Consider the following 19,032-nt stretch of genomic DNA (forward strand, 5'->3'; position numbering starts at 1 on the left):
CAAAGTCCCAGGAAAGACTTTGTTCTTTAATGCAATCTTGTGGGGGCAGACTTATTATGGGTGGGATCTTTTGTTGGGTTGCTTCCTCGGAGATGTGACCCACCCAACTGTGGGTGAGACCTTTTTGATTTGATTATTTCCATGGAGGTGTGACTCTGCCCATTCAAGGTGGGTCTTGATTACTTTACTGGAGTCCTTAAGAGTGCTCAGGGGCCGACAGAGACCCAAATGCTGGGAGATGCAGACAGAAGGACATTTGGAGATGCTAAGCTAAGAGATGAAGCCCAGAGTTTGTCCTGGAGAAGCTAAGAGAGGACCCCCAGATGTTTAGAGAAAAATGCCCTGGGAGAACAAGTAAGGATGCAGAGGAGCTGAGAGAGACATTTTGGAGAAAGCACTTTGAAACCAGAACCCAGGAGCAAAGGAGCAGCAGACACCAGCCACGTGCCTTCTCAGCTGACAGAGGTGTTCCAGATGCCATTGGCCTTCCTTCAGAGAAGGTGCCCTCCTGTTGATACCTTAGTTTGGACACTTTAATTGCCTTAGAACTATAAATTTTTATTATTGTGTCAGCATAGTGGTTTTGAGTCTCATCTATATTGTTGTATGATTTAGTAGTTTGCTCCTTTTTAGTGCTGACTGCTATTCCACTGTGTGCATACACCCCATTTTATTTATGAATTCATTTGTTGAAACACATTTTGGTTGTTTCCAGTTTGGAGGTATCACAAATGAAACTGAAATTTCATGTCTGGTGTTTTGCATAATGGCAGCTCTAGCAAACCAGAACACAGGTATTGCCAACATTTCCTCCCCTTGCTCCTTCGTTTGACTCAAGCTCTTTACCTTCCTCCATCTGTAGACTAATGTTCTAAGGTCTGAAAATTCTTGTTTTTTTTCAATGAAACCTATGCATGCGAGCATGTTGCTCTGGGCCTCGTCCTCCTGCAGGAAAGGCTGATGTTCAGCCACACAACTGGAGCCACTGGGCAGCGCGTCCACTCTGTGTTGGGTCACAGATTGTGAAGCTGGTTGCTGACATGGCAGTGAGGCCCAGGAAGGGTGAACAATTAGACATGGACAGAGGATGGGGAGGGGTTTTCCCCTGGGAGAATTTGGTGAGGACCCTTGGGTGAGGGCCTGTGTGTGCTGCAGGGGACACTGGTGAGGCCCTTGGTGGTGCTGTGGGGGCAGGCGGTAGCCGGCGGGGTTGTTCCTGGGTGCGCACCTTCACACGCAGCTGACTGCACTGCTGCAGCCTTCAAACGTCCCTGCTTTTCCTCACAGGTGTGCTGGGCTCCTCCTGGACGAGGTCATCTTCCGTGGGAAGGAGCTCGCCCACAGCTGCTCCCTGCAGGCGCCAGTGGCAGGGCTGAAGGCCTGCAGCACCGGGGAGAATGTCAGGTGCCTCTAGGACTCCCGGGGGTGCACTGGAGGCATGGTGAGCCCCCGGGGGGCCTGGGGTGCGCTAGAGCTCCTGGGGTCTCCATGGTACATTGTTGGGGAGCACCACATGGTGGGTGGGATTGCAGGCTCTGGAGTCATGCAGGCCCTGCCCTGTGACTGGGGGCCCCAGCTGAGCCTTGAGCCTGCACACGTCCACCTTGAATGGAGCCTGCAGCCCTGGCTGGGGAGGCCCCATGGTCTGTGATGGTGGGCGTTGTGGGCATCACGGGGGAGACCCGCCGAGGGCCCTGTTGACAGCTGTGTGACCATGATCTTATCCCCTGGGAGAAAGCAGGTGTGGGAAGGAGCTGGCAGGCCCCGGGGTAGTGGGGGGATACGAGCATCTGGAGACCTCCCAGTGGGGCCCCATTCCGGGTCTCCGGCTGGCTGTGGGGTGAGCGGGAACAGGATGGAAGAGTCCCAGCGGGCGCCTGGGTGGGTTCAGGGAGAACCTGGAAGCAGCTGGGAGCTGCACCCTCTTTCCCCTCGACTCTGACAGGGGCGCCTGCAGGTGCAGGGGCTTCCGCGCCCTGCGGGGCCAGAACTGGGAGCAGGGGGAGCCTGTGGGGTCTCTGAGGGCAGGGCCTGTCCGGGGTGGGCTTCTCGCACCTGTGGGTCTGTGGCCTGTGAGGACGCACTGCCCGATCGGGGACGTGATGCAGCAGCTGCTGAGGCCTCCAGACAGCGCGTCCTGGGGGAGGAGGGCAGAGCCCCTCGGCGCCTTGGGTCGGAATTTACATCCGGGATTCGGCAGAATATTCCCCTAAAAGCAGCAGCTCTGAACCAGAAGGGAGGAGGACGTGTTCCGCTGTCAGTGGAGAAGGGTCAGGAGCAGCCAAGGGCAGCGGGAGAGTCAAAGGGCAGGAGTGTCTCTGCACAGCGTCCGCCTCTGCTTCCGAGCGGGGAGCCCTGGGTGGGGGGCGCGTGGAGGTGAGGAGGTGCTTCAAGCCGGGACCCCCACCGGACCTCTAGGCAGTGGGACCGTGAGGGGGCCGGTGCTCTAAAGTGGCCGGGTGGTTGTGCCCGTGACGCTGGTGAGGTGGCCTTGCCGGACGGCCTGTGGGCTCCGCTCCTGTGGCGCCGTGGGTGGGGGTCCACCTGGGAGGAGGGGGTGGTGCTGCCCTGGCACTGAGCTGGCCGGCAGCAGGGGCTGGACAGGACCCCCCTTAGTGACCAGGCAGGTAGGGGGCCCTGTGGGTGCCTGGCTCCTGTGCGGCTCCTGGAGGCGGCTGCAGCCGGCAGGAGCCCAGGGGTCCTGGGGCCGGGCAGTCTGGGTCAGCAGGCGGGAGGTGGTGCCTGGGCAGGGGCACCCCCGGGGGAGGCTGCGGCACTGCTGGGGCACTGGCTGGCTCACACATCGTATCCCGACAGGCGACTTGGCCCGAGGGGCTGCGTGAAACCACCCACGAGCCCACCTGCTTGTTGCCCTCCCTTCACGCTGTGAGTGGACCGGCCTGCCCAGTGGCCTCAGCCCCGGCCTCAACCCCTCCCCATGCGGGGGCCTCCTGCGCTCCCCATGGCTTCATGACCCTCCAACCTCCGACCTGGCCCCAGTGCTCCCTTCTGGGAGGCCGTGCTCTCCTGTGGTCGATCGTGAGCCCTGGGGGGCTGCCTGGAACAAACGGCCCCCTCACCTGCAGCCCACAGCCCTGCTTGCCGAGCTCCCCACGCTTCCAGGACCACCCGGCAGGGCTGGAATGTCCCCTCCCCATCCCTGGCCTTGGGGCCTCTGGAAGGCGGCCCCACAGCCCCCAGGTCCTGCTGCCTGTTGAGTCCCAACTCCCCCCACCCCCACCCCACACCCCCAAGCCCTCGCTCTGGGCTGGGCATCGAGACATGGGCGTCGTCTGACAGGAAGGCACGGGTGTCTTCTCCTCCGTTCAGGACCCCGCAGCCGGCCTCCTCGGGTGTGTCCCTGGGAGTGGAGGGGTGTGCACGCAAATCTGGGGGCTGCGAGGGGACGTTGAACCCCCCCTGTGCCGCCTGCAGGGCCCCTTCACCATGGTCCTGCTCTCGACGACAGTGTGGCGTGCTCAGTGCACAGCTGTCGACTGCTGACCGCCGGGCCGGGTTAGTGAGTCCACGAATCCACCCAACGCCCTGTGCGTCCCTCTTTCTTCCTAGAACTTGGACGAATCCACAAAACTTGACCCCCTTGGTCTTGTCTTGCTTTGTTATTATTTTGTACCCCGAAGACCTTTTCATCATCTGACTTTACTGATAACTTTCTGGGGGAGGAGCCCTGGGGCTGCCCAGAAGCTCCTCACGTTCAGGTGAGGGGACATTTATCAGCTCTGAAATCCGTGCAGGCCCAGCTCGACAGCTCATTTGTTGGGGACAAATTCTGACATCAGTGTGTCTGGTACGGGAGACAGGACTTGAGAAGAGGCCGGGCGGGAAGACACCGCACAGTTTGCCAAGATAGGAGCGTGTCTGACACCTAATCTTCACCTTTACTCGGTGAGTCATTTCTCTCAACTGCTCATTGCCGTGTTTGTGGCTTCTGCCCAAAGTGAACGTTATCTGTGGAGGCCACTTCTTTGCCAAGTAAAGCATATTGGAAATCAAAAGTCATGCATATTCATTGTAGAAATTTTTGAAAATACAGAAAAGCACAAAGAAGAAACTAAATATATGCTACAATTACACTTCTCAGGGACTGTCCGGCGCCTCTCCGCCCCGCCTCGAGTCCTCGGTCGGCCGGCGATGGGGACCAGAGAGATAAGGGGAGAGAGGGTGCGGACAACGTCTTACCCGGAGCGCTTGTGATCACTCAGGACTCGCAGCAGTGGAGCATGTAGGCTTTTAATGGGACTAGGCAATACAGGTTCCACCCGGGGCGAGACGCCTCGGGGGAGAACAACCTCGATGCGGCCGTCAGGTACGGCTCCTTGTGGGCTGTCTCCCCGAGCTCTGCCCGGGAACTTTCTTATAAACCTTACGTATATCCAATGGGCTAACGCCACGCACACAAGCATGATTGGTGAATACAGCGGGTGGTTACATACATCAGAAGCCGGAAGCAGGATGTGGGCGCCATCTTGGCACCACTCGATGGGCGGGGGGACTTTGGAGCAGGTTTACAGCGCATGCGCTATGCCCGTCCCGGGAGACGGCTCTCCACAAGGGACGATGATCCTTTGTGTTCTCTATATGCATTTCTGTGTGTATGTGTTTGAAATTTTATGACCTCCCCTTTTTACCTTCAAGTTTGAGACACTCTTCCAGATTGTGTGTTCACAGTTAAATTTTAGTGGCTGGTACTATTTATCGTATGGATGGACCATAGTTTATATAACCTATCCCTTAAGTTATTTCAGTTTTTTCATCATTACAAATGAAAAATTGTTTTTTTTATTTCATGATTACAAATAGCAAAATTCTAGTACCTAACCTTTTTTTGCGTACATGTGATGGTTTCTTGGGATCAAGTGCTTAAATGATCCTGCAGTTGCTAACAAATGTTATGTCAGTTTCCATTCCCACCAGTAGCTGAACATTGAATCGTTTAATAGTTTTTAGACAAACTTTTGGGTCTTTTGACCATGATCCAAAGTACAAGATACACTTCACATTGCAGCCCAGTATCTGCAGACACACGTCTATGAAACTGAAAACAGAAATTTCATAAAATAGTGCTAGGCCTGCTATCACGATGAGTGCTCGTGTTTTCTACTTATTTTATCTCATTTTAAGGAAAGCTAGGCATGATGCATGTGCGGGTTTGGATGTATTACGTCCCCCAAAACACCATGTTCTTTAATGCAATCTTGTAGGGGCAGATGTATCAGTGTTGATTAGGTTGGAATCTTTGGATTAGGTTGTTTCCGTGGCAATGTGACCCACCCAACTGTGAGTAATAGCTTTGATTAGATTATTTCCGTGGAGGTGTGGCCCCGCCCATTCAGGGTGGGTCTTGATTTGATCACTGGAGTCCTATAAAGGAGATCACAAATAGGAGGACCTGAGAGCAGCCGAGAGAGAGACATTTTGGAGATGGCCACTGAAAGCAGAATTTTGCTGACACTTTGGAGATGCTAGCCCATTGTTTGCTCTGGAGACGCTAAGAGCAACATTTTGAAGAACACACAGGAGCTGAGAGAGGAGCTGGAATACAACCCAGGATCAGTAGACACCAGCCACGTGCCTTCCCAGCTGACAGAGGTTTTCTGGACACCATTGGCCATCCTTCGGTGAAGGTACACTTGCGCTGATGCCTTAATTTGGACATTTTCATGTCCTTCAGACTGTAAATTTGTAACTAAATAAGCCCCCTTTATAAAAGCCAATCCATTTCTGGTGTTTTGTGTAATAGCAGCATTAGCAAACCGGAACAATGCATTACACTGATTTCATGACCATCTAGTGGGGACAGCCTGCGGTTTGCAAACCATGGCTCCAACTCCTGATGAAGCAGAAGGGGTCTTGTAGAGTGGAGGGTCTTCAGGCCCCAGAGGGTGTCTGGGCAGGAGTCCAGGGGAGCAGTGTTGCAGCCCAGGCTGCGGGGTAGCTTCCACTGAGACCCAAATCTCTGAAAATGAAGTTTTCCCTGGAAAGTTACGAATTAGACCCTTTGGGATGTAAGAGTTTGTATTTGAAAATGGAAAAGAGCTAAAGGCCTTTGCTGCCCCTTAGCACTGACTCAGCCTCGACAAGAATTATCCGTTCTTGCCGGGCTCCCGCTGGACATGAGGGGAGGAAGGAGAGTGTGTGGTGACCCTGGGCTTTAGTCGCTTGGCCTAGGTGAGAGGCTGTGACCCCAGCACTGTTGCTCTGGAACGGCTCTGTGGAAACCTTTGGATTCTGAGATTCTTTCTCCCTGCACACTTATGTTTCCTTAGCACTTGGTGGTCAATTCTAATAACATTATCACTCTGTGTAAGGAAACCATGAGGAAGCCTTAGGTTGGCTATTTCTGCAGGAGGCTCAGCAATTCTTGCTTTCTTTGGGAGATAGACTGAATATTATATGAGTAATATTTAGCTGCTTAAGGACCGTTCGTAGCAGTGAAGTAGATAAATGCAGAGTACAAAAAGGAGTGAAACTTTGTAATTAAATCATATTTTCTCTTTTAACTCCTTTGTCCCCAAACTCTAAGTTTTCTGACCTCTCTCTACTTTTTGGCATATTCCATCATTTTTGTGCATGGGATAAATAATTATTATTTTGGGATAAATAAGATTACATACAAAAGAGAAAACACTTCTAAAATCAGATCAAGTGAAAAATGCTTCTTTCATAATTCATGTGCATGCAGGTACTATATAGACCTGATGACTGATGATTAAACATCATTGCTAAATATTTGGAAGTTCTTTCTACATGGGGAGCCGTGTGCTGGGTTCTGGGGGAGTGATGAGGAGTGTGCTTCCCATGTTCCCTGTCCTGCCCGGAGCTGGGGGGCCCTCAGGCTTCTGTCCAAAGGGCTTCCCACCAAGTTGGAGTAACCGGTACCAGATTTACCCTCCTCTGAAACGCAAAGAATTGACCATGTTTATGAACAAACAGTTTACATGACCCCAGCCTCTAGGCAAGGAAGGTCAGTGGCTTCTGAGAGGCAGGAAATAAGCCAGATGAGCCTGACAGCTGCCCAGGTTTCTCGGAAGAGCTCCTAGGCCCTGGATCAGGGATGGAGGACACGGGCCCCACCCGGTGGGTTCCTTCAGCTGCACACACCTGGGGTTCTCGGGGCAGCCTTCCAGAGCGAACAGAGCTGGACAGAGAACCCGGGGATCTGCAGAGGGTTCCCTCTGCATGTGCAGCGTGCACTTAGCCTATGTGGTGGGGAAGCTACCCACGGCTGCGGAAGGTTGGAGGGAACAGAACCCGGCATTCTCACGGGGCCAGGAGCAGTGCCTGTTCCCACCAGCCCGTCTGGAAAACTTTAAAACTTTCCTCACCTCACAGCATGAGGGAAAGAGAAATGTGAAGAAATGCTGTGTATAAAAGACCGAAGATGAGGGCGACAGCAGATTTCTTGTTGGAAACAATGCAAGTGAGAAGACAGTGGAGCAACATCTGTGAAGTAGTAAAATAAAGTCTCTCTAAAATTCACAGAGGTGAAATAAAGATACTTTCAGCCTTGAAAAGCTGAAAGAGTTCATCACTGGCAGATTTGCACTATGAGAAATAGTCAGGCAAAAGGAAAATGATACCAGATGGAAATAGAGATGAAAAAGCTCTAGGAATACTAACTATGTGATAAAGACATAAGACTTTTTCTTAGTGTTTAAATCTCTTTAAAAGATAACTTAGTGTCTAAACAAAATAATAACATAGTGTGGAGTTCACAACATGTAAAAGTAAAATATGACAACAGTAGCATGAACGCTGGGAGAAGAGAACTGGAAGTATACAGTTGTAAGGTTCTTATACTATAAAGTTTTTATACTATATGTTTTTATACTATATGTATGGAATAATATCACTTGAGAGTAGAACGTGATAAATTAAAAATTTATACTCTAAATAATAAACCAACCACTAAAATAATACAACAAAGGATTATGGCTAATGAGACAACAAAGTAGTTAAAATGAAATTGTAAAAATACTAAGGTAATCTCAAATAAGGAGGAAAAGAGGGAATACAGAAGAATGAAAAAACTGTTCAAGTGGAAAATAATAAGCAAGATGGTGAATTTAAACCTAACTTTATTAATAAACACTTTAAATGCAAATACCCCAATTAAAATTAGGCGGAGATTGTCAGATGGGATAAAAAAGTGAGACCCAGCCACAGCTGCCTGCAGGAGACACCCTGCAGAGATGCAGGTGCAAAAGGCTGGAGTAGGAGGTTTTACGAGTGCTTCCTCCACTAGAAAAATGAATGAACTGGAAAGAGGTGGGAACTAGCCAGGGGATAGCCCTGGAACCGAGTGGACATCAGGACAGCCTCAGATTGGACGGCCAAGCTAGAGGCCGCTGAGAGGTCAGGCCCCACCGGCGACCAGCGCCTGTCTCCAGCTGTGCAGCCGTGGAGACAGCTGTGGCTGCTACACTGCAGCCGGATTCCAGGAGCAGCCGGCTGGGGCCTGGTTGGTGGAGGAGACCTTCTCCCCCAAGGCTGCACCTGAGGGTCATGGTTGGAAGCTGCCTCAGTCCCAGGCCCCTGGGCAGCAGCTGTGTCTGGCCTCACACCAGCGTCTGGCTGTGCACCGGCCCGTGCACCTTCCCTGGGTGTTGAGTCTTCTCCTCCTCTCTGTGTGGGGACATCCTGGCCTGGCTGATCCCTGAGCCCGGCACAGCTGCCGGCCTGGGTTCCAGCCCTCCTGGCCTCAGCCCAGCACCCACCCGGACACAGAGAGCCAGGGCACCTCTTCTGTTTTATTTACTTATTTTGGGTTGGTTTCTTTTCTTTCTCTGATTTGTATTTTTGGATCTGGAAGGTCCCAGAGGAACAAGCAGGGGCACTGGCTCAGTTTTCAGCCCCAACAGCAGCAGTTTCTGGCTTCCCACCAGCACAGAACAAGAAACCTGGGGAGTCACTGCACTATTTTTATTTCCTTGTTTTTCTTTTTCTGGTTTTTTTTTTTTTTTTTCTGTTTGTTAATATTTTTCCCTTCTTTTCCATCTCTCTTTCTTTTTTCCCTTCCTTTTTCCTTCAGCAGAATGAAGACTGGGAGAACTAGATTCCCAGAGCATACAACATAGAGCTCAGAATGTCCAGTTCTCAACAAAAAAATCACAAAACATACAAGAAGACGGGAAAGTATGATCTGGTTACAGGAAAAAAGATGGATGGAAAATATCCAGGAGGAAGTTCAGTCTCTGGAATTTCTAGTCAAAGACCTTAGGACAGCGCTCCTGAATAGGATCAATGAACTAAAGGAAAACAGGGGCAAAGAACCAAAAGAAATCAGGCAAACAATGTATGAAAAGAAATGAGAATTTCAATAATGAGGGAGAAATTATGAAAAAAAGAGCTAAATGAGAATTCTGGGAGTCAAAAGTATAATAACTGAAATGAAAAATTCACGAGGGTTCAACAGCAGATCAAGGAGGCAGAAGAAGGATCAGTGAACTTGGCAGTAAGACTATTGAAATTGTCCAGGTTGAGGAGCAGAAAGGAAAAAAGGATAAAATAATGAACAGAGCCCGAGGGACCTGTGGGACACCATCAAGCATCTCAGAAGGGGAAGAGAGAGCTAAAGGACCAGAAGATGTATTTGAAGAAATAATGGCTGAAAACCTCCCAAATCTGATGAAGGGTATGAATATGCACATCCAAGATGCTCAGTGAAGGCCACACGGGAAAACCCCAGACGGATACACCGAGATAAATCGTGATCAGGCTGTCAGATGCTGAGGGCAGAGACAGAGTCTTGAGAACAGCAAGTGAGAAGTGACCAGAATTTTCCCCTGGCCCAGCAAGTCCACATCTAGGCACACCCAGAGAAGGTGAAAACGGGGTCTCCAACTGAGACTTGCACACCAGTGTTCACAGCTCATTATTCACAGTAGCCAAAAGGTGGAAGCAGCCCGAGTGCCCATCGACAGGAGATGGATAAGCACTGTGGTCCCTACACAGGGGACTATTATTCAGCCACCAGGGGAATGACGTTCTGAGACTTCTGCACTGTGGCAGTACCTTGAAAACATCATGCTCAGTGAAGTAAGCAAGGCTCTTAAGGACAAAAAATTGTATGATACACATACAAGAAATGACTAGAAATAGCAAATTTTCAGAGATAGAAAGATTGGAGGTTACTGCTGGGGGTGTGGAGGAAGTGGGAGTGTTGTTTGTGAAAACAAAATTTTAAAAGGGCTGCTGATGCTGTCCGGGTGTAATTGCATGGCTCCTGGAGTGCGTTACTGAGGATGCACAGCAGCCAACCTGCTGGCAAATGTGGGAAAAACTGAGGATGAGGGATCCCGAGCCTGGGAGGAATGTGTGGTGGGGGAGTCTGGTTGGAGTTTCTCGCCTGATTAATGCAGTAGTTACACATTTTTTAAATTAAAAAATGAACAATAATAGTGATTCTAGTAATGATCTGGGCTGTCCTTCCAGATTGCTTTAGTATAAACAGTGGGCACAGGGAGCTCGTCCTCGGGAAGTTCATCTTGGATCTGGTCATTGGAGACAAATGGTGTAGGTTGGAGGAAGGAAGGAAGGAGGGGAGGGATGGAGGGAGGGAGGAGGGGAGGGGAGGGGAGGGGAAGGGAAGGAAGGGAAGGGAAGGGAAGGGGAAAGAAAGGAAGATTTCCAAGAGAAGGCAAACTCATGCTAAATCCCAAGGACAAAGTGCAGAATTCCAGGCAGTGAGGTGACACAGGAGCAAGTAGAGAAGCGTGGAATCATGAGGCTGACGGGCTTGAGCGGCTCGTCCTAGCTGCGCCTCAGGCCTCTGTGGGGAACGACAGCCATTTGCTCCGGCTCCTTATAAAATACAGTTGTCAAAATGGCACATTGCAAACTTCCCTGAACAAGTTTGTATCATGTAAATCCAGATGCTGTTACTATGTATGGACAGACCAGCATGTAAAACAAAAAACAAAACTGAGAAACACCTGTCACGTATAAATATTATAAACACAAGTAGGTTAAAAGTAAAAGGACGGAAAACCTACCCCATAACCCTAATTTAAAGGAAGCTGGGGTGATGCTGATGGTGGCCAGGCACGTTTCAGAGCAGAGGACACTGCCAGGAGCAAAGCGTCCCCTCGCAGTGGTTGTCACTATGTCAATTTGTCATGTGGCCACAATGATCCTAAGTGGTCCTGCACTAGAGAAGCCCCTCACGGGGCTGCCCTGGTTCCCCCGCTTTGCAGATAAGATGACTGGAGCTCGGCACGTTGGACCACGTGGGAGCGCTGTGCCCGGGGAGGGGCTGGGGGCACAGGAGCCGGCGGGGGAAGAGACCCCACGGTCACTGCATCGGCTGCTCCCCCGGCTCCCTGTGGTGCGAGGTTGGGAGGGCCGCATTCTCCAAGAGGGGTCCTCACGCACGAGGCTTCATGCCTCTGCGCCCCCAGACCTGCCTTCCGACCACCTCCACCTGCTGCTTTTCCCATGGCTGACGCCGGAAGGGGCCAGGGTCCGGCCGGCCCAGTCTGGGGCCGCGGGTCTCTGCTTTTGATCTGGATTTTGGTGACAGTTGCTAAGCAGGCACTCTTACAGGCTCTTTGCCTGCAGTAATTTAGCTGATTCTCAAGGGCAGCAAGACTGGTGTTAGTGCCCCTCCGCCCCTGGTGAAACTGAGGCTGGGGAGACTGGATGCCAGGCGAGGGCAGGCACCGGGAGGGCGGCCGGGTTGGGACTCGGAGGCTGCGCTGCCCCTGACCCGTCCCTTTCCAGTCTGGGCCCAGGCAGGCCTCGCCCCCCAGAGCCTCCGGGTTGCATTTCCAGGCCTCGGAGGCTGCGCCTTGCGAGCTGTGCCCTTGGGGGTTCTGGACCTTCCCAGCACGGCACAGGGCACCCAGGGGTCCCGGACCCTCCTTCCGAGCCAGACCCTCTGATGCACCCGCCCTTCTCCCCGCTGTTCAGCTGGATGTGGGGGGCCTTCCGCGGGCCCGGAGCTGGGAGCCTGCATTGGGGTGCGGCCGGGATGCTGCCCTTCAGCTTCTGGTCTGAACGAGGAGTGCGGGGCTTGAACCCGTGTCGCGGCGGGGCGCACGGCCTCCTGGTTCCCGCAGTGCCGGGTCCGGCTTCCCCATCGGTGGTGCCGCCCAGGGCTTGGCTGTGACTGTGTGACTCCCACCCTGATGCTTTAAGGCCTGGAGGGGTCGGCCAGGCTGTCCCGACCCTTGGTCCTTAGCTGCGGGTCCACACTGCCTCCAAGATACAGGCGAACGGGCTGGACTCCCTGCAGGGGCCCGGGAGGCTCAGGGGAGGGAGCCCGGACCCTGCGCTGCTGCCTTGTGTGGGCCCCGTCGTGGGGGCCTTCTGTGGGTGGGAGAACCCTTGGGTGTGGTGTGGGCCCCCCTGGCTGGGCTCTGCAGCCTCAGGCCTCGGTTTCCCTGACCCTCAGAGCCCTGGCACGGGGCAGGCGCCCAGCAGGGACGCGGTTCTCCCCCCTTTCCCAAGCATGACACCGGAGCGCCCTGAGGAAACCCAACTCTCGGCCCTTCCTTCCTGGGCCCCTAGACCCGAGACCCGGGACGGCACCCGTGGGCTCAGGTGCAGCCTTGGGCTGTGGAGCCAAAGCTCAGCAAATGCGCCGAGCTCCACAGGCGGACCTGGGGCTGGGCACTGAGCTCCACAGGCGGACCTGGGGCTGGGCACTGAGCTCCACAGGCGGACCTGGGGCCGGGCTTGCCGCCGGAGTCTCACTGGCCTCTCTGGGAGAAGGCACATCCCCCATCCAGGGCCACTGGCCTCGGGCCTGCTCAGCCAGACCCTCTGCGGGCTCCTCCTGGGACCAGCTGGCTCCTCGGGGTCACCTGTGCTGGATGCATGGCCGGGGCTGCTGCCTCCACGCTGGCCCCCTTGATGTCCGCTTCAGAAGGGACCCCCCCCCCCGAGTCCCCGGGCCCTTGGCCGTCTCTGCAGCAGGGTTTCCAGCGTCCCTGCTGCCTTTGTGGTCCCCCAGCCAGAGCCCTCTCACCCCAACCCCTGGCCGTCCCTTCTCCTCCGAATGCTCTGGAGTCCCCCAGGGAGGAGCTGACTGGCCAAAGCAAACTGAAAACACATCTGCTGAGGCTGGCGCGGGCGGCAGTGTGCCCCGGCTCTGCGATGAGGCTCTTGGCAAACCGCAGACCACCCGCGCCACATTGTGCCCGGAGCTCCAGTAGCTGTCCGAGCCGTGAGCCAGCCGGGTCGGGCCGGTTCACTGTATTCTAATGATTGCGAAAGAGAACGCTGAAGCAACGACAAGGCTTTGTAAATAGTTTTTATTTTAAGTGGTGCGATGCTGGGTCCCCTCGTTATTCAGGAATTCAGGAGGCTCAATCCCCACACTAACTCGGCAGGGAGACTCGGTGCCACCTCGTTTCTGGCACCGCCGGGCCGTTCCTCGGGACAGAGCCAGGATCCTGAAGTAAGTGGACAGCACCCTGGGGCCCCACAGGGGTGTCCCAAAGCCCATGTGCTGCGCTCGGGTGCAGTATCCACCGCACTCCCATGGGGGCCTCGCCCGCCTCGGGGGGTCTGCCACTTACCGGCACTTGCCCAGAGTTCCTGCTTCCCAGGGGGCTGCGCGGGCTGGGGATGGGGGCTTTAGGGGCCTGACAGCTGCTCTCCAAGAAGGAGCCAGAACGACGTAAACCCTGGAGTCGGGAATCCAGGAGCCCTTGGCCGCGGCTGGTGCTGCTCCTCAGTGACCCCCACCCCAGAGGAGTCCCTGGGGACAAGCGGGCTGTGAGCGGGCAGCAGATGGTGTGGGGAGGGAGGCTTTGGTTCTCTGGAAACTTCTTCGGTGTCGCCCCTCCATCCTGGGTAAGGCGGTTACTATTCCCTGGAGTAAAACAGCTAGAGATTTGCTTAAACGCTCAGCTCTCCGTAGCAACCCCTGGAAATGGATCGCCCCAAGCAGACGCACAGGTCAGCCTGGCTTGGATCTGATATTGCAGAGACCGTTTTGTTCCCCATCCAAATTCCGAAGGAGAAACATAGCCAAGAAATGCCCTGGCTGGTGCCCAAGCGCGTGGGGAGGACGCAGGTGGAGGAGTCTGCACGTGGGGTCTCGGCTGGCGCGTGCGAGCAGGGCAGTGGGGAGGGCGCTTCGATGGATGCCAAGCACCTGGGCGCGGGCAGGACGGTGCAGGTAGAAGGGCCACCTCCGCGGTTACCATGGCAACCGTTTCAACCAGACCCTTCGTTCAGCCCCCTCCAGTTTTTCTGGGGCACCAACTGGTCTCTGGCCAACGCCCTCCCCTTCCGTTTCATCAGCAGAGACCCTTCCTCTGGCAAATGGAGGCCGCAAGAGAAATCTCAGCACTCGGGGCTCAGCTCAGATTCTCTGCTTCTCGGGGGTCACTTTCGGGGTCCTGGGCAGACAACGGCCAGTCCGGCCTTAAGGATCGAGGAAGGTGGCATCATAAACATCACCCACCGGGGCCGTGCTGGGGCTGCGTGGACACTGCCACCTCTGCCCTCCAGCTCTGGGTGGGGAGTTGTCCTTACACAGCGGCGAGATGCCGCTTCCCCCGATCCGGTAAGAGGTGGGCTCAAGGGTTCTGATTCAGGGCTTTCAAACCCAAGCCTCGTGTCCCTAAACCAGGACCCGGGTTCTTGTGGGGACCAGGGTGGAGCTGGGTTTTGGTTGTGCTCCTGACCCTCTGGTTCTGGGTTAATCTGTGTTCCAGAATTCACACTCATTTAACCTAAGACATGGTTTTTAAACCAGCCTCCCCCTCTTTCCGCTAATCTGTGGTCACTGGTAAAAAGACCATCTTTGTATAAAATGTGCCTCTTTTTTATGTGAGCAGGTCCTGTCTTGTCAGACACATTAGACTGAGGGAGCAGTAGACCATGAAAATGACCTTCATGACTACTAAAGGAGGGAGATTGCTAAAATGACCCGCGGATACACCATTTTATTGGCAACATTCCTTTGAAGATCTCGGCCAAAACTTCTTGAGGTCACAAATGAGGTGTTTATAAATTTCATACGGAATGGACGACATCCAGACATTTGAAAGAATAATGGGTAAAGCTGGCATCCATCCTAAGGCTGTCTGCCAGATTTCAAATCTACTGTATATTGTTTATCTTTCTCATTACCCTTCCTTGAGAAGGATTGTAAGTTTCCAGAAGGAGTCATCCCGTCACATCAAGGAAAAAAGGCTGAACAAAATGCAGCCTCACGAGTTGACATCTGAATCTGCGGTCACCTTAGTTAAGATTCTTGTGGATGCAAGTAAGAGAGGCCCACTCCCAACTGGCTCCAGCAAGAAAGGGGTGAGGAGTGTTCCGGAAGCCGGGTCTCACAAGGACCAGAGCCGGCCTGAAGTTCCGATTGCTCCTTCCCCGGGCCCCCCAGCCTCGGGGTCTCATCTCTGTGGCTGCCCATTCGTCGTGCTCCCTTCTGTGCATCTGTGACTGCCCCTCGGCTCTGGAGCTCACAGCATCTTCCATCCAGATGATTTCTTGCAGGTTCCACCCTGAATTCCTGGCCCACTTGGAGTCAAACCCTCTGCAGCTCCTTCCTGTCCGGGTGGGACGTGATGCCGTGTAGCATGAGTTCCTTGCTGGAGCCACTTCCGTGGGGAACGAGGCAGTGCCCGGAGGACAGTAGCTGAGCAGATGCCTCCTGTAGCATCTATGGGAGCTTCGAGAAGTATCCTCCAACCCTCTGCAGCTAGGGTATAGATATGGAGTTTAATTTTGTGTATTGATCTTTCGTCCAGTGAGCTTGTTAAATTGTGGTGAATTCTAATTTGTTTGTAGTTCTTTGGGGTTTCCTATGAAGATAATCGTGTCATCTGTGGAAAGTGACAGCTTTGTACTTCCCTTTGCAATTCTTTGCATTTATTTCTTTGAAGTGGTGAGGACCTGTAGTTCAATGGTGAAAGAAGTGCTTGATAAAAGGCACCCGGACTTTATTCTTGACTTTAAAGGGGACTTATTTACTGTTTAACCCTTAAGCATGTTATTTGGTGTGGGTGTTTTGTAGATACATTGAGGAAGGCCCGTTTTACCCTTGGTTTATGAAGAGGTATGTGTGATGTTCATTTTTTGGTTGGTTTTAAAATTATGAATGGATGTTGAATTTAATCTGTCAATGTGGTGAATTTACATTAATCGATTTTTAATGTTTAACCCATGCTGATTTGGGGGGTTTAATCGATTTTTAATGTTTAACCCATGCTGATTTGGGGGGTATACCCCCCTTGGCCATGCGTGTTGTACACTGCTGATCTTGTTTGCTAGTTTCCGTTCAGGTTTTCCTGTCTGTGATTTTGGCCGTTGTCTTCCTTTTTAGTGCTGTCCTCACCTGGTTTAGGTATCAGAGTTACAGCACCCTCACTCAGGATGTGGGGTTCCCTCCTTTTTCTCTTTTCTGTGTCTGTATAAATTAGAACTCTCTGATCCTCGAATATGTGGTTCAGCTACACGTAAAGCCATATAGGCCTTGTGGTTTCTTTCTGGAAACATTGTAAATTAACAATTCTGTTCTTTAACGGTTATAAGCTCTTCAGGTTTTCTATTTCCTCTTGAGTCCATTTTGGTAATCGATGTTTTGTTAGTAATTTGTCCATTTCTTCTTAGTTTTAAAATTTACTGACAAAGTTTTTAATGCCCTTCTATTTTTTTAATCCTTACTTATCTGTAGTTTTGTCTCCTTTCCCATTCCTAATATTGTTTCTTTTTGTCCTATCCCCCTTTCTCTTGATTAATTTTTGTATTTTTTTCAAATAATAAACTTTTGCTTCTGTTGGTCTCCATAGTATCTGGTTTTCAGTTTCATTTTTATCTTTATTATTTATTTCCTTACTTTCTTTGGGTTTTTTTTGCCTGCTGTTCTTCTAGTATCTTAAGTTGGATGGAAGATTAATTTTCTTCATTTTTCCTTTTCTATTGAATATATTTACAGCTATACATTTTCTTTTTAACTACTACTTTGGCTGTATGATCTGTTACGTAAGATTATCTGTTGATAAATTCTTAGTCTATTTCAATTTAGATTGTGACTTATTTGACCCATATAATAGTTGAGTATACTTTTAGTTTCCTAATATGTGGTATTTAAAAAATGCCTAACCTTTTGTGTTGAGCACCAGCTTCACACTCTATGTTGATTAACTTATATGTCCTCCCAACAACCCTACAAAGTGGGACAATTATTACTGCAATATTACATATGTGAAAAACGGGGCAGTGCGAGTTTAAGCAAATCTCCCCAAATCACACGGAACTTGAGTTGGCAGAGCCAAGATTCAAACCCCGGTGGTTTCACTCAAGTATAACCTCGGTACAATATCGCCTTCCTTTTAGTTACAGTTCCTGTTGTAATTGATATTATTGTCATTTTTGTTAGAGTAATTCTTATTCTATTGGTTTCTCAACTTAATTCCATTGTGGTCAGAGAAAATGGCCGGTATGTTCCAGAGTTTTTGAAAATTTTTGTGACCTGCTTTGTGGCCTAGAACGCGGTCAGTTTCCACGTGTTTCTCAGCGGAGCGTGCCACGGGGAAGTCGGGTGCAGGGCTCCGTGCGCGACCAGTGGAGCTGGCTCACTAACGGCATTACTCACGACTCCAGTACTTTCATTTTTATTGAGGTGAAATTTATATAACACAAAGTTAACATTTTAAATGAACAAGTCAGTGGCAATTAGTGCATTCTCCATATTTTGCACCCACCACCATATCTAGTTCCCAGACATTTCATCACCCCGAAGAAACCCTGCCCCGTAAGCAGCTGTCTCCCGTTCCCTCACCCCCTAGCCTCTGGCAACCACCAGTTTGCTTTCTGCCCTTATGGACTCACCTGTTCTGGAAATTTCCTATAAATGGAATCATAAAATATGTGACCTTTGGGGTCTGGCTTTTTTCCCTTAGTCTGTTTTCAAGGTTCATCCACGTTGCAGCATATAGCGATACTTCCTTTTCACGGCTGGCTAATATTCTGTCGTATGTAGAGCCCGCAATTTGTTTATCCTCATCGTTCATGGACATTTGGGCTCTTTCCAACTTCGGCTGTTGAGAACAGAGATGCCATGGATGTGTCTACCTGGATTTGCTCCAGGACCAGTTTTCAGTCTCTTGGGTTTTTCCCTAAGAGTGGGGTTGCTGGACCCTATGATAATTCTATGTTTAACTTCCTCAGGAACTGCCAAATTGTTTGCCACAGCAGCTGTGCCTCCGTTTTACATCCCTACCAACAGTGGTGAGGATTGCAGTTCCCTCACACCCTCTCCAACACTTGTTATCTCCCCGCTGCCTTTTTAGTTACCCGCATCTAAGTGGGTGTAAGTGGTACCACATTGTGATTTTTATTTGCCTTGCCCTAATGACTAATGATTTGGAGCCTGTCTGTCTGTGCTTTCCAGCCATTGGCGTATCTTCATTGGAGAAATGTCTATTGAAGTTCTTTTCCCATTTTTTAAAATGGGGTTGTCTTTTTGCTTTCAAGTTGTAAGAGTTCTTTATATATTCTGCATACTAGATGCTAATCAAATATATAATTTATAAATATTTTTTCCTATGCTGTAGGCTGTCTTTGCATTTGCTTGGTAATATCCTTTGATGCGCAGATTTTTCATTTTTTTCAAGTCAAGTTAATCTGTTTTTTTCTTTTGTTTGTTGCACATGCATTTGGTGCCAAATCTAAGGTCATGAAGATGTATCCCTGTGTTTTATTCTAAGAGTTTTATGGGTTTAGCTCTTATGTTTAAGTTGTTGATCACTGTAAATTAATTTTGTGTATGGTATGAGGTAGGATCCAACATCATTCTTCTGAATGTAGATATCCAGTTGTCTCAGCATCATTTGTTGAAGAGACTATTCTTTCCTAATTAAATGCACTTGGCACCCTTGTCAAAAATCAATTAGCCATAGATTAATGGGTTTATTTCTGGGCTGTCAAACAGTTCCACCCTGTATGATTACTGTAGCTTTGTTGTACAGTTTGAAATTGGGAAGTATGAGTGCTCCAGATTTGTTCTTCTTTTTCAATATTATTTTGCGTACTTGGGGCCCTTTG

The 19,032-nt window shown here is 51.0% G+C and overlaps 1 protein-coding gene across 1 annotated transcript in view; it reads left to right on the plus strand.

Moving 5' to 3' along the window:
• ACOXL (acyl-CoA oxidase like) overlaps positions 1-19,032 on the plus strand; it is a 283,084-nt gene that overhangs the window by 139,488 nt on the left and 124,564 nt on the right. The window contains 1 exon segment of the mRNA XM_037806647.1: positions 1,288-1,441. Coding sequence (XP_037662575.1) covers positions 1,288-1,441 — 154 coding nt within the window.

Source organism: Choloepus didactylus, chromosome 17 (genome assembly GCF_015220235.1).
Source record: "Choloepus didactylus isolate mChoDid1 chromosome 17, mChoDid1.pri, whole genome shotgun sequence".
Taxonomy (NCBI): domain Eukaryota; kingdom Metazoa; phylum Chordata; class Mammalia; order Pilosa; family Megalonychidae; genus Choloepus; species Choloepus didactylus.